General features: G+C 38.7%; 1 protein-coding gene across 1 annotated transcript in view; it reads right to left on the bottom strand.

The window, feature by feature from the left end:
* Positions 1-14,780, bottom strand: part of LOC150097470 (sodium-dependent phosphate transporter 1-A-like) — a 263,701-nt gene that overhangs the window by 162,860 nt on the left and 86,061 nt on the right. Inside the window, exon 3 of the mRNA XM_090406931.1 lies at positions 7,749-7,889. Within this exon, the coding sequence (XP_090263057.1) occupies positions 7,749-7,889 (141 nt within the window). The remainder of the gene's footprint in view (positions 1-7,748; positions 7,890-14,780) is intronic.

The raw sequence follows: 14,780 nt of genomic DNA on the forward strand, positions 1-14,780 counted from the left end.
AAACCTGAAGAAATTATATCTCCTTCTCCTATCCAGAGAGACTTCTGAATAGGAGGTATGAATGGAACATATAAGTTGGTAAAGTTTTGTTACCAGACTAATAGTACAAATGGGGAGAAATAAGAGTAGAACAAGTAATCACTGAAAATTATGTTGATGAACTATGTGCATAATGTACAATAGTAGGACCTTCCACAATGAATTGATTCCATCAAGGTCTGACGACAATGATACTACTACTACTAATAATAATGACTAAACATTTGCATGGGAAATCAAAACGTCAATATTTATACAGTGATGGTGAGGAGTGAAAGTTCTAGACTTTTCTTTAGTCTAGAACTAATTATTATTTAATGCAAAAATAAAAATATTAAATATATATATATATTATTTCTGGAAAATTTTCCATGTCACTCCTCTAAATTAATATTAATTTTTATAGCTATTTTGCTTATTTTTCTTTTCTTTAGGAGTATCCCTTTAAGCTGAGTCGCTGAAGCATGTAGTGGTGGATTTGAGCTGTGGTAGAAAAAAGTGTTTTTAAACGGTGTACAGTGTAATTACGTCGCGAATTGTGCTGCATTTTTTTTTAGTAACATAAGTGTTCTTCAGTGGTGCTGCTTTTGGACTTTAGTTCTTATATTGTGTTATTTTTGGGTTACCGAGAAGGCGAGTTGGACCCATCTGTGGTGGAAGAGAAGAGAAGTTTTTGTTATTTAGTATAGTAAATATAGTTTATACTTGTAGCAATATAGAATATGTAAATTAGCTTACAGTAGAACGTAAAACATAGTATTTAGCGTTTAGATGTAGTAGTTCCTTGGCACTAAGTTAATGATGGCAGCAGCAGCTCCAATTACAAATGCCATGTCACCAGTCCTCCCCTATTCAAGGACTCTATTTTGCATAACATAAGAAAGGATTTTGTAGCATGCAGGACTTATGGCATGTATGCATCCCAGCAGATGGATATGTGAGAGATGAGGAAAATGCATATATCTATAAAATGTAGGCAATGGGAGGAATTCAGTGAGTTAGATGTTACAATATCTGACCTCGTTGCAGCAGGAGTGGGAGAATCTTGAGAGACAAGTAGTGTGATAGGTGAGAATAATGAGTGAAATATGAATGAAAAAATAAGACTGGGGAGTGTGAAAGACTTGAATGATTATGAAGTTTTTGGAGATGGTCTTGATTGGGAGGATGAATAGCAAGTAAAAGTGACTAACTTGCAGAGAGAGAGAGAGAGAGAGAGAGAGAAATGAGTTGAAAGAAGAGGTGGAATGTCTGGGGAATGAGATGAGAAGTATGAAAGATGAGAGTAGGCGAATGGAAGAGATGAATGCAGGACGAATCAGAGGAGGAGTGATAGAGAGTTACGAGAATGATAGAAGAGGATAGAAAAGAAACAGTAGAAGAGAAGGAATGAGAGAGAGAGAGAGAGAGAGAGGTATGGGAAGGATAGAAGAGGAGAGAATGGAAACAGTCAGAGAGAGGGAGAGAGAGAGAGGTATGGGAAGGATAGAAGAGGAGAGAATGGAAACAGTCAGAGAGAGAGAGAGAGAGAGAGAGAGAGGAAGTGAGAATGCAAGGGAGGGCTGACACCAGGGATAGAGTGATGCCAGGACAGCAGGTAACTAGTGGAACACCAAGAGAAAAGGTTAGAGGAGAGAGAGAGAGAGAGAGAGAGGGTGATGCAGGTGAGAATCAAGGAACAGAGTGGTAAAAGGTGTGATGAATGGAGACTCGATGATCCGTGGTGTGCAAGATAGGATGCCAGAGGAGTGTTTGCCTGGAGGAACGATAGAAAGTGTGGCTATGACAATTACGAGGGATGAAAGGGTGGATGAAGTGATTGTGATAGTGGGCAGGAATGACTTGAGAGGCAGTGTAAAGTGAGTGGCAAGAGATCTGAGATTCATGCTTGAGGTTGTACAACAGAAAACGCAGAAAGGAAAGATAGCGTGTATGTTACCCAAGTATGATAATGAAAAGCTGAGCAGAAGAGCAAAAATAATGAAGAGCATAATAGCCAGAATGTGTCAGAAGAGATGATTGGAATATGTGGAAGCTTGGAGGCCATTTGGAGATAGAAAGGAACTGTATGGGAGAGACAGCTTGCATTTGAATGAGGAAGGATGTAGACATCTGGAGAGGTTGCTCTTTTCTGAACAAGTCGGTGTGTCAGTGCAGGGAAACTAGATCCCAGGGTGGATGGTAGCAGGGGTGGCCCCATACCCGCATTAGGAAGTGGGATGACATCAGGTAACACTGAGGTGTTACTTGGGGAAAGCGGGACGACATCAGGTAACACTAAGTCCAATGGGTTCTGTAGGAGGATAATGATAACTATAGAAGCAGTGACATTTATGCTTTATACTAATGCCAGGAGTATCATGAATAAAGGAAATAAATTAGTGGAACTGATAGCGTCAGCCTGGCCAAAGATTATTGGGATCACTGACACGTGGTTGATGGAAGATGATATAGTAACAGGAATAGAAATAGCAGAGTACAGCATTTTTTGGCAAGATAAGAGGGAAAAATGTGATGGTGGAGTACTGCTTATGATAAGTGATGACTTATGTCCTCTAAGAATGGGGGCTTTGGAAGGCAGTGACACTAATTGTTTTGAAAGAATATGATGTCAGGTAGAGGTGGGCAAGATAGGATATTTAGTGGGGTGTTGCTACAACCAAAGTAGTAACAGAGAGTGGGGAGCAGGAGATGTTTAGGCAGTTGAGCTTGGCAAGTGCAAGAAGAATGATTGTTATGGGAGATTTTAACAACAGCAGTATAAGTTGGGAAGAGGAAAATGCATGTAGTAATAAGGGAATGAAATTTCTAAAATTCTTGAGGGACAAATGTCTTAAGCAAAATGTAATAAAGGGAACAAGAGGTTCAAGAGTTTTGGATTTTGTCATAGCATCAGAAGAGCTGATAATAACTGAGATGACACCTCTCCCCCAAGTTGGAGAGAGTGACCATGTGGTTTTGACTTGGAAGATGAATAGACATGCAGGAGTATCAAGTAAAAGGGAACATATGTAGAATAAGGCAGGTGATTATAACAGTTTTAGGTATCAACTAAGTGCAGTTCCATGGAGGGCAGAATTGGAATGAAAGGATATCATTAGCTTGGGAAATTGTGATAAGCAAAATGTAACAAAGGGAACAAGAAGTTCAAGAGTTTTGGATTTTGTCATAGCATCAGAAGAGCTGATAATAACTGAGATGACACCTCTCCCCCAAGTTGGAGAAAGTGACTATGTGGTTTTGACTTGGAAGATCAATAGACATGCAGGAGTATCAAGTAAAAGGGAACATATGTAGAATAAGGCAGGTGATTATAACAGTTTTAGGTATCAACTAAGTGCAATTCCATGGAGGGCAGAATTGGAATGAAAGGATATCATTAGCTTGGGAAATTGTGAAGGAGTATTTGTTAGCAGCAATAGTAAGCAGTATTAAACAAGTGAAAAGTGGATACAATTTGGTGTAAAGTGGATGACAAACAATATCAAACAGGAACTGCAAGTGAAAAAGAGATTATGGAAAGGATATCAGGAGACAAGTGAAGAGCAGATGCATGAAGAATATAAGACTCAGGCCAGGAGAGTGACCAGTATGGTGAAGAAGGCAAAACTGGAATATGAGAAGAGATTGACACTAAGATCCAAAGAAAATCCTAGGGAAGTTTTTAGCTATGTGGCCAATAGGAGGAGAAATGATTGTGGAAGAATAACATTCTGGGACAAAAATGGGAATAGTGACTGATGCAGAGGACATAGTGGAGTTGTTCAATGAACACTTTATTGGAGTATTTCATCCTGGAGGAGTCAATTTTAATACTAGAGGAATAGGGCAGGTTCGAGGTTTAGAGGTGCAGGAGGAGAACATGTTCCAAATACTGAGTACTCTGGATGTCAGTAAAGCAGTGGGACTGGATGGTATTTCACCACAGGTTTTGAGAGAATGTTCTAAAGAACAGACACCTCCCTTGACCTGGCTTTTCGATGAAAATCTGGCTATGGGAAACTACCCAAGGAATGGAAGGAAGACAGTGCTATTGCATAATGGTGGTAGCAGACTGGAAGTGTCTAATCATAGGCCAGTTTGTGTGTCATGAGTAGTTGTTATGGTCTTGGGGAAATTAGTGAGGGACTATATACAGCTTTGGGCAAATGAGGGTGATGTTATCCGTGAGAATCAACATGGATTTGTTTAGGGGCACTCATGCTTTAGTAATATAATTGCCTTTTATAATAAAGTGACAAGAGCAGTTGATGAACAGAAAGGCATATACTGACATTTTTTTTTTGGATTTTCAAAAGGCATTTGACAGGGTGCCACATGATAAGCTGATATTTAAGTTGCAGCACATGAGTTTAAATGTCGGGTTAGTCAACTGGATTCAGGATTGGTTCTCTGATAGGTATCAAAGAGTTGTGTATGGTGGGGCAATATCAAGAAAGCAGAAGGTTACAAGTGTGGTTCCACAGGTCCCAGTACTGGGACCTGTTTTGTTCAACCTTTATATTAATGACATTGCAATCGATTGCAAAGGGATATTCAGTTGTTTGCAGATGATGTGAAGCTAGGCAGGGTTATCAGTAACAGTGTAGACATGGCAGCCCTGCAAGAGAATTTGAATAAACAACAGATGGATAAATGAATGGGGGGTTTTGGTTTAATGCAGCAAAATGTAAGTCTTGAAGTTTGGGATCCATCGATAGGAGGCTGCACACTTGATTGGAGGAGCTATACTGGAAGAAGTAAGGGGAGACGAGAGATCTGGGAGTGATGATTGATAGAAAACTGAAATTCAGGGGAGCATATTGCAAAGGTGGTGAAGGCAACTCAGAGAATTGCTGCAATACTGAGAAGGATGCTGACCTGCAGAGATAAAAGCGTTATCATTCCATTGTATAAGACCCTGATCAGACCACACTTGGGCTATTGTTCTCAAATTTGGTCCCCAGCATTTGAAGGGGATCAATTAACTGTGGAAAGATTACAGAGGCAGATAACAAAGATTGTTTCAGGATTGTACTATATCAGTTATGAGGATCGACTGAGGGAATGTGGACTGCAGAGTTTGGTGGATAGAAGAAAGAGAGGTGATGATATGATCGAGACCTTTAAACTGCTGAAAGGCAGTTACAGGGTGGAGACTGGAGAGTTGTTTCACTTGGTTAAGCAGTGGGAAGGTGCGATGGCAAAGGGCCATCCCTGGAAAGTAGGAAAGGAAGCTGCGAGCAAGACGGTAAGTAGTGGATTCTTTGCATGGAGGGTGGTGGAACCATAGAATGTGTTTCCTGATATAGTGGTGAGAGCAAGAACAGTGGATGAGTTCAAGGAGTGAGATGATAGACTTTGTGTTCCTAGGGAGGACGATGAGTGTCCCCAGATGACTCACTTGACTCCATGGAGGCCTGAATAATAATAATAATAATAATAATAACAACAATAATAATAAGCTTTAAAAAAGGGATACTCCTAAAGAAAAATAGGCAAAATAGCCATAAAAATTAATATTAAAAATATATATCTATAAACTTTGATTTAAATTGTAAGGGACTTTTTTTATGAAATTAAAATTAAATGTAGATACATTTACTGTAGTCAGCTGGTACTGACAATTCCCGTTGTTTGGAAAGTTCTGAGTTGAGAGGAAACTTTATAAATACTTCAGCTGATGGTGAGTTAGCTGGTCTTCATGTGAAAGTGGCAAGGTTTTTCCTTCTGAAAAATCAGGTTTTTTTTTTACTTCACAAAACAGATAAACTGGTCAGAGAATAAATGCTTTGACAAATACAGCATTGGTGAGTTTACATGAAGCATAGTTATTTGGCCATGGCATGCCCATGAGCCTAATTCATTAAGAGGAAGGAGAAATTTAAACTCCAACTACAAATTAATAAACAGATTTTCTTGCATAAGATGTGTATATTAAACGTAGTTATTAAAATTACAAAAATTAGTAGTTCCTTGGCACTAAGTTAATGATGGCATCAGCCACAGCTCTAATTCCTCTCCCAGGTCAAGGACTCCAAGTCAATATCACCAAGTCTTCCCCATTCAAGGACTCTATTTTGCGTAACATAATAAAGGATTTTGTGACATGCAGGACTTGTGGCATGTATACATCCCAGCAGATGAATATGTGGCAGGTGAGAGGCAAGGGAAGTGCATATATCTATAAAATGTAGGTAATGGGAGGAATTCAGTGAGTTAGATGTTACAATATCTGACCTCGTTGCAGCAGGAGTGGGAGAATCTTGAGAGACAAGTAGTGTGATAGGTGAGAATAACGAGTGAAATATGAATGAAACAATAAGAGTGGGCAGTGTGGAAGACTTGAATGATTGTAAAGTTTTTGGAGACTGTCTTGATTGGGAGGATGAATGGCAAGAGTAAGAGTGACTAACTTGCAGAGAGAGAGGGGGGGAGAGAGGTGGGGAGAGAGGGGGGGAGAGAGAGAGAGAGAGAGAGAGAGGGATAAATGAGTTGAAAGAAGAGGTGGATTGTCTGGGGAATGAGATGAGAAGTATGAACAATGAGAGTAGGCGAATGGAAGAAATGAATGCAAGGCAAATCAGAGGAGGAGTGAGAGAGAGTTATGGGAATGATAGAAGAGGAGAGAATAGCCAGGATAGCAGGTAAGTAGGGGAACACTGAGAGAAAGGGCTAGAAGAGAGAGAGAGAGAGGGTGATGCAGGTGAGAATCAAGGAACAGAGTGGTAAGAGGTGTGATATATGGAGACTCAATGATCCGTGGTGTGCAAGATGGGATGCCAGAGGAGTGCTTGCCTGGAGGAAAGATAGAAAGTGTGGCTACGACAATTAAGAGGGGTGAAAGGGTGGATGAAATGATTGTGATGATGGTGGGCACGAATGACTTCAGGCAGTTACAGGGTGGACAATGGAGAGTTGTTTCACTTGGTTAAACAGCGGGAAGGAGCGATGGCAAAGGGCCATCCCTGGAAGGAGGAAAGGAAGCTGCAAGCAAGACGGTGAGTAGTGGTTTCTTTGCATGGAGGGTGGTGAAACCATGGAATATGTTGCCTAATATAGTGGTGAGAGCAAGAACAGTGAATGAGTTCAAGGAGTGGTATGATAGACTGTGTTCCTAGGAAGGACGATGAGGCTCTTGACTTCATGGAGGCATGAATAATAATAATAATTATAATAAGTTTTAAAAAAGGGGTACTCCTAAAGAAAAATAGGCAAAGTAGCCATAAAAATTAATGTTAAAAATATATATCTATAAACTTTGATTTAAATTGTAAGGGACTTTTTTTTTATGAAATTAAAATTAAATGTAGATAAATTTACTGTAGTCAGCTGGTACTGACAATTCCTGTTGTTTGGAAAGTTCTGAGTTGAGAGGAAACTTTATAAATACTTCAGCTGATGGTGAGTTAGCTAGTCTTCATATGGAAGTGGCAAGGTTTTTCCTTCTGAAAAATCAGGTTTTTTTACTTCACAAAACAGATAAACTCATCAGAGAGAATAGATGCTTTGACAAATACAGCATGTTTAGGTTTACATGAAGCCTAGTTATTTGGCCATGGCATGCCCATGAGCCCAATGCATTAAGAGGAAGGAGAAATTTAAACTGCAACTACAAATTAATAAAAAGATTTTCTTGCATAAGATGTGTATATTAAATGTAGTTATTAAAATTACAAAAATTATCCTCACGCTGTACAGTATAACAATAGCAATCGCATAGTATTTACCAATCATTCCAAGGCCACTCCATTTAATACTATACATTCCACGAGCAACCAAAGCAAATCCTACAACTGCTCCTATAATACTGTGGGTCCCAGATATTGGCCAACGAAAAAAAGTGGCAATAATATTCCATGACGCACTACCTAAAATGAAAAAATATCAAAATGCTTAAAAGACTTTCTAAAAAATATTATGAAATTAATATAAATTCTAATACAGCTAAACTATAATATTATTATCAGATATACCAAAAATTAATAGATTACTTACGTAAAAAAATATTTTTATTCACAGAATTTCACTCTTTGGTAAGACTAATTTAAAAGATATAACAATAACAGAAGCATAACTGAAAGAACAATTAAGAATACAGAGTATTACAAGTTATGATATCACAAGAGTATCACAAGGATAAGCACAATCTAATTATAACTGAAGTTCTGGAGAGGATTAGTAAAATCTACATAAAAAAAAGTGCAGAATATTAACTAGTATTACTTTCTATAATGGGAATATATATGTAGTCCATCAAATGTGTTCAGATGTGGATCATGCAGTGCTTTGCAGCTTTTCTTAACTAAAATTCTACATAAGAGCAGAAACATGGTCTTGTGTAATCTTTTTTCCCAACACATACTGCATTCAGAGGTGATAACATGATCTTCAACCCAAGACTGTTATATACCTCACGACAAAGCCACAGATCTTCTAGAATAGTCAAAGAAAAATAAGCTACAGGTGCAAGAAAACTAACAAACATCAGAGAATGCCAGTAGAGGAAATTATCATAGAACTCAAAACTGAAATCTACAGGATGGACAGAATATGACCTGAAATCAATTGTTTTAGGAATTTTAGAGATTCCTCAGACATTACGGATGGCCATACATTTGATCTACAAAACGTTCTTCCACTTGGTTATAAAGTAAATTATGATATCACAAGAGTATCACAAGGATCAGCACTTATAATCTTTTTTTAATTCTTTACCCAAGTGTAAGCAAACTTAAGCAAACCTTATTTGCTGATACTTGAGTAAAGAATTAAGCAATATAATCTCTTGGCAAGTGCAATCTATGCAGTTAACCTTTTCTAGAGCAGTATTTATTTATTTATTATTATTATCAGTTCATCTTCATGGAGTAACAAGACTCATTGTGAGATGTCCCATTAATTCTCTGTCTCTGCACTCATCACACTCTTAGGCAATGCACTCCAATCATGTATGCCACTCTCTATACAACCCCCCCCCCCTTACTCAGAAACTCTTTTCTTACATCCTTTGTCCAAAAAGAAACCGAACTTATCGAAGATAGAAGAAACTACTGGCGCCACCTATTGTATTTTTTTGTTGTCAAAAGCAGCAACCTTCCTTAGTGTTGTGTCAACTGTTTATGACATTTGTTTCATTAGAAGCCAAGTTATGGCAGCAGGAGTGGCAGTCTGTTTTGACGAACGGTCAGTCGTCACAATATTCATGCCATACGCAACGAATTCTCGCTATTAATTGCTTCAAAACTTAGAGATAAAACTCACCATTGACCGTTTGGCCAGATGGAACGAATTCTTTGTGGATAATGCCCTTGGAATCATAGAAACAAATCAGCATTGTCTTTACTTTTGACTTCTCTAAGCGACTTTTTTTTCGGATGCCCCTCTTCTGGTGGTCTCCACTCAGCACTCTGGCGCTTTGTTTCAGGCTCATACTCAAAATACCAAGTTTCATCACAGGAAACGATTGTTTCAAGGAAGTTTGAGTCCTTACAAAGGGTTTAATGAGATCCTTGCAGTGTTCAATACAATACATTTTTTGGTCATCAATCAACTTGTGGGGAACAAATCGCGAATTCAATTTTCAAAGGCCCAGGCTCTCAGTCAAATGTTGTGCACAGATGATTTTGGAATCCCCAATTCATCTTCAATCAATCTCACAAACGATTTCGGGTTTTCTTTGATGAAATCATGCACTTTTTGGATGTTAACTTCGCTCAGTCCGGTTTTTGGACAGCCCAGCATTTCGTCGCCTAAAGTGTCAACATGACCACTTTGAAATTGCTCAAACCACTCATAAACGTGAGTATTGGATAAAGTTCATCACCGTATGCTTTTTGAAGCATTTGATGTGTTTCGGTAAAACTTTTAATAAGTTTAACACAAAAGTCAATGGCAGCTCTCTATTTGAAACTCATTTTCCAACCATTCGTCAAAACACACTGTCGCTCTTAGCACTATAACTTGGCTTCTAATGAAACAAATGTCATAAATAGTTGACACAACACTAATAAAGGTTGCCGCTTTCGACAACAAAAAGATACAACAGGTGGTGCCACCAGGTTCTTCTATTTTCAAAAAGTTCGGTTTCTTTTTGGACAGAAGGTGTATACAACTTCCAAGGATGGCCTTTTATTCTCCTTCTGTAAAAACCTCACCTACATTAATCTAGTAATAATCCCCTTGCCAGGATATATGCCTCAATTCAAATTCAAATTCTCTGCAGGCACCACACTCTCAGGCAAAGCATTACAATCATTCAAAACTCAGCAGACAAAAAAATTGCTTCTTATTCCCATGTTCACATCCTCCTTATACAGCTTCCAGGGATGACCTCTTGTTCGTCATAGATCTCCCACCATCTTATGAAAACCCTCTTCAACATTGATCTTATAACAGCCCCTTACCAACTTGTATACCTCTATCATATCACCCATCTTCCTGTTATCCACCAGACTCTGTACATTGCATCTTCTGAACCTTTCCTCATATTCGACATTCCAGAGATCAGAGTGGAGTGAAGTATATATGTTTAGTATATATGCAGAGAACATCGTGCATGAAGCACTGGATGAACTCAGGATAGGAATTAGGATAGGAGGTAGATTGATCAGTAATCTGAAGTATGCTCATGATACAGTACTCCTTTGTAATGACATGGAAGAACTAGAACTAATTCTTCACAAAGTTAACAAGATCAGTAATAACAGAACTTCAACTCAATTCTAGCAAAACAAAGATCATGGTTCTCAGAGGAAAAACAAACAGAGAAGCTCTTGAGAAACAAGTGTAACTTAATGGAGAAAGAATTGAGGAAGTCAGCAAGTTTGAGTACCTCAGATCCATTATTAAGATGTCAGAAAAAGGTTAGGAATGGCTAAAACAACAGTCAGAGACCTGTCTAAAATCTGGAAGGATGGATCTATCTATCTACCTCAACTTTACAAATATGTAAAGTTGAGGATGCAGTTGTTTTTCCAACAGCGACTTATGGATGTGAGACTTGGAACCTAAAGAAGTCAGATAAGAAACGGATATCTGCTTTTGAGATGTGGTGTTACAGAAGGCTGTTGAGGATATCATATACTGAAAGGCGTACAAATGAATAAGTGTTAGAAAAGATCAGTAGAACGTTAAGGCTCCTTAAGGATATTGACAGAAGAAAGTTAAAATATTTTGGGCACATAGAAAGGATGGAAGGAGGACTTCTCAGAACAGTAACAGAAGGTAAAGTTCCTGGAAAAAGAGGCAGGGGTAGACCATCAATGAGATGGATGGATGGGATGTGTGGAGTGACTGATCATCGGAGAGTTGAGGCTACCAGAAAAGCAAACAACAGGACGACATGGCAAGGCCTGGTGTGGAACATCACCGAGCATCGGAGTGACCATATGGCATCTGTAGATGCCCAGTGAACATAGTAGTAGTAGACATCAGAAACTACCTTATCAATTGTCTCTGGATTCTTTCCAGTACCATTTCATTCTTTTGAAAACCTAGTGACCAAATCTGTCCATATGTGGCCTAATCAGTGGAACAAGAATCTCCTTACCTCTACAAGTCAGTGTCCTCCACATCATTCCCAGAATTCGTTGCGTTGTCCTCACAATTTTGGCAATGTGTAGTCTAAATTTTAAATCCTTATCCATCATCACCCCAAGTTCTCTTATTTTCTCCACCTCCATCAATATATCCCCACCAAGTGTAAATTCTACATACCATCTTCGTTTTCCAAATTTTAAAACTTTACATTTTTCAACATTGAACTGGCATCCAATCCCTCACTCCATGCCCATTCACTCAATCTATTCAAGTTTTCTTTATAAGGCCACAACATCTGCTCTACTCCTCATAGCTCATCCCAACTTTGCGTCCTTTGCAAACAACTGAATATCCCCATCTAAATCTTCCCCAATATCATTAACTATAGGTTAAACAGCAATGGCCATAAAACAGGCCCTGAGGCACCCTACTAGTGACGTTTCTCTTTTGGGGGGTATTGCTCCCCATACAGAACTTGCTGATACTTATCAGATAGCCAATCTCCAATCCAATGCACTAGTTTAATATCCAATCCCATCCGCTCTAGTTTCACTATCAATTTATCATCCAGTAATCTATCAAAAGACTTTGCAAAATCTAAGTATACTACTGTGTATCCATCTCCCACATCCAATGCTGCTGTCACCTTATTATAACAAGGTGCATAAACATGACCTCATAAACAGCATACACATGATAAACATGACTTCCCTTTAGCAAATAAATGCTGTCCATCAAAGATAATACTATTGTGTCAACCCAATTTTGGATCCTGGTTCTTAGCAGCCTCTCCAACACTTTAACCACAACAACAGACACACAGACAGACCTATAATTTGATGCTTGAGTTCTGTCTTATGAAGTGGTACAATCTTGCCTTACTTCCTTCCACTCCTTTGGAACGGAACTCACTGCAAGACTCATATCAAACAAATATGACCAGAAATATGTCAACTCCCTTGCACATTCCTTCAAAAATATGTGGTGATATATTATCAAGTCCCACAGCCTTATCAAGTTTGCTCAATTCCCCATATACTGCTTGCTAACTTAGTCGGTCTCTCTTCCTCATCATCAACTGCTCTCAAACTGAGTATGATGTAACATTCACACAAATTAAAGACCTTTATGAACTGCTCATTAAATATCTCAATGATATCTTCTGCAGCAGTTTTTGTTATACCATTTTCTCCAATCAAGGTATTCCTTCCATAATCATTCTCTTTTTTTCTTGACTACATATCAAAAGAACTAATTTATTCCTCATAGTTCTTCCCAACTTTGCAAACAACTGCATATCTCCACTCTAAATGTTCTGAATATCATTAACATACAAGTTAATACAATAGCCCCAAAACAGACTTTTGGGGAACACACCATTAGTAACTTTCCTGTGTGAGATATTGTTCCTCATACACAACCAATCAGACAGTCCAGTTTCCAATTCAGTGTACTTATATTATTATTATTATTATTATTATTATTATTATTATTATTATTATTATTACCCCAAGACCTCATGGAGTCAAAGACTCATCTGGGAGGTCTTTTATCACACCAGCTCATCATAACGTGCCTTGAACCCATTCAAACTCCTTGCAGATACCACACTCTCAGGCAAGGCATTCCAATCATTTTTAACACTGCACGAAAAAAACCTGCCTCTCACTCCCCTACTCACACTTTCTTTATACAGTTTCGAGGGATGACCTCTGGTTCTCCCCCGATCTCTCTCACTATTTTCTGTAGAACTTCTCCAGCATTGATCCTATAACAACCCCTTACCAACTTGTAGGTCTCTATCATATCTCCCCTCTTCCTCCCCTCTACCAGACTCTGCAAATTACATCTTCTCAATCTTTCCTCATACTCGACATTCCAGAGGTCAGAAACTACCTTAGTCAAACACCTTTTGGACCCTTTCCAACATCTCTTCATCCTTCTGAAAACCCGGTGACCAAATCTGGGCACAATAGTCCATGTGCGGCCTAATCAAAGCCTTATACAACAGAACAAGTATCTCCCTACATCTACACGACAGTGTCCTTCGCATCATTCCCAGAAGCCATTGTGTTGTCTTCACAATTTTGGCAATGTGTCCCCTAAATTTCAGATCCTTATCCACTATCACCCCAAGATCTCTTATTTCTTCCACCTCCAACAATATATTCTCACCGAGCATAAATTCTGCATCTCATCTTTGTTTTCCAAATTTTAAAACCTTACATTTTGCAACATTCAACTCACATCCCCATTTCTGTGCCCAATCACTCAATTTATTCAAGACTTCTTGTAAAGCCATAACATCTTCACTACTCTTCATGGTTCGTCCCAGCTTTGCAGCATCTGCAAACAACTGAATATCCCCATCCAAATCTTCACCAATATCATTAATATACAAGTTAAACAGTAATGGCCCTAAACAGATCCCTGAGGCACTCCACTAGTGACTTTATTTTTCCTGGATATCGCTCCCCCCATACACGACTCATTGATACCTATCAGATAGCCAGTCTCCAATCCAATGCAATAACCTAATATCCAACCTCATCTGATCTATTTTGATTATCAATTTATCATGAGGTACTACTCTATGAAAAGCCTTTGCAAAATCTAAATATATTACTGTGTATCTTTCTCATCTGTCCAAGGAAGCAGTCACTTTATTGCAATAAGTAAGTAGATGACTAAAACATGACCATCCATTAGCAAATCTATGCTGTCCATCAAAGATAATACTATTGTTGTAAACTCAACTCTGGATCCTAGTTCTCACAAGTTTCTCCAACAACTTAACCACAACACCTGACACACAGATAGGCCTATAGTTTGATGCTTGAGTTCGATCATGTCCTTTATGAAATGGCACAATCTTGCCCTCCTTCCACTCCTTAAGAACTTGACCTAGTGCAAGACTGGTATTAAAAAATATGTCAAGGCAGGTGTCAACTCCATGGCACATTCCTTCAGAATACGTGGTGATATATTATCAAGTCTCACAGCCTTATTAACATCTAGATTACTCAACTCCCCATACACCTCATGCTCACTTACAGTCAGTCTTTCCTCCCCATCATCAACTGCTCTCAATCTCTCCACGAAGTCACATTCACAAGATTGAAAGACCTTTATGAACTGCTTTTTAAGTATCTCCACCACACATTCTGCAACAGCTGTCTATATACCGTTTTCTCCAATCAATGTCATCCTTCCATAATCAT

Source organism: Typopeltis vanoorti, chromosome 17 (genome assembly GCF_054136105.1).
Source record: "Typopeltis vanoorti isolate ZY-2024b chromosome 17, IOZ_Tvanoo_1.0, whole genome shotgun sequence".
Taxonomy (NCBI): domain Eukaryota; kingdom Metazoa; phylum Arthropoda; class Arachnida; order Uropygi; family Thelyphonidae; genus Typopeltis; species Typopeltis vanoorti.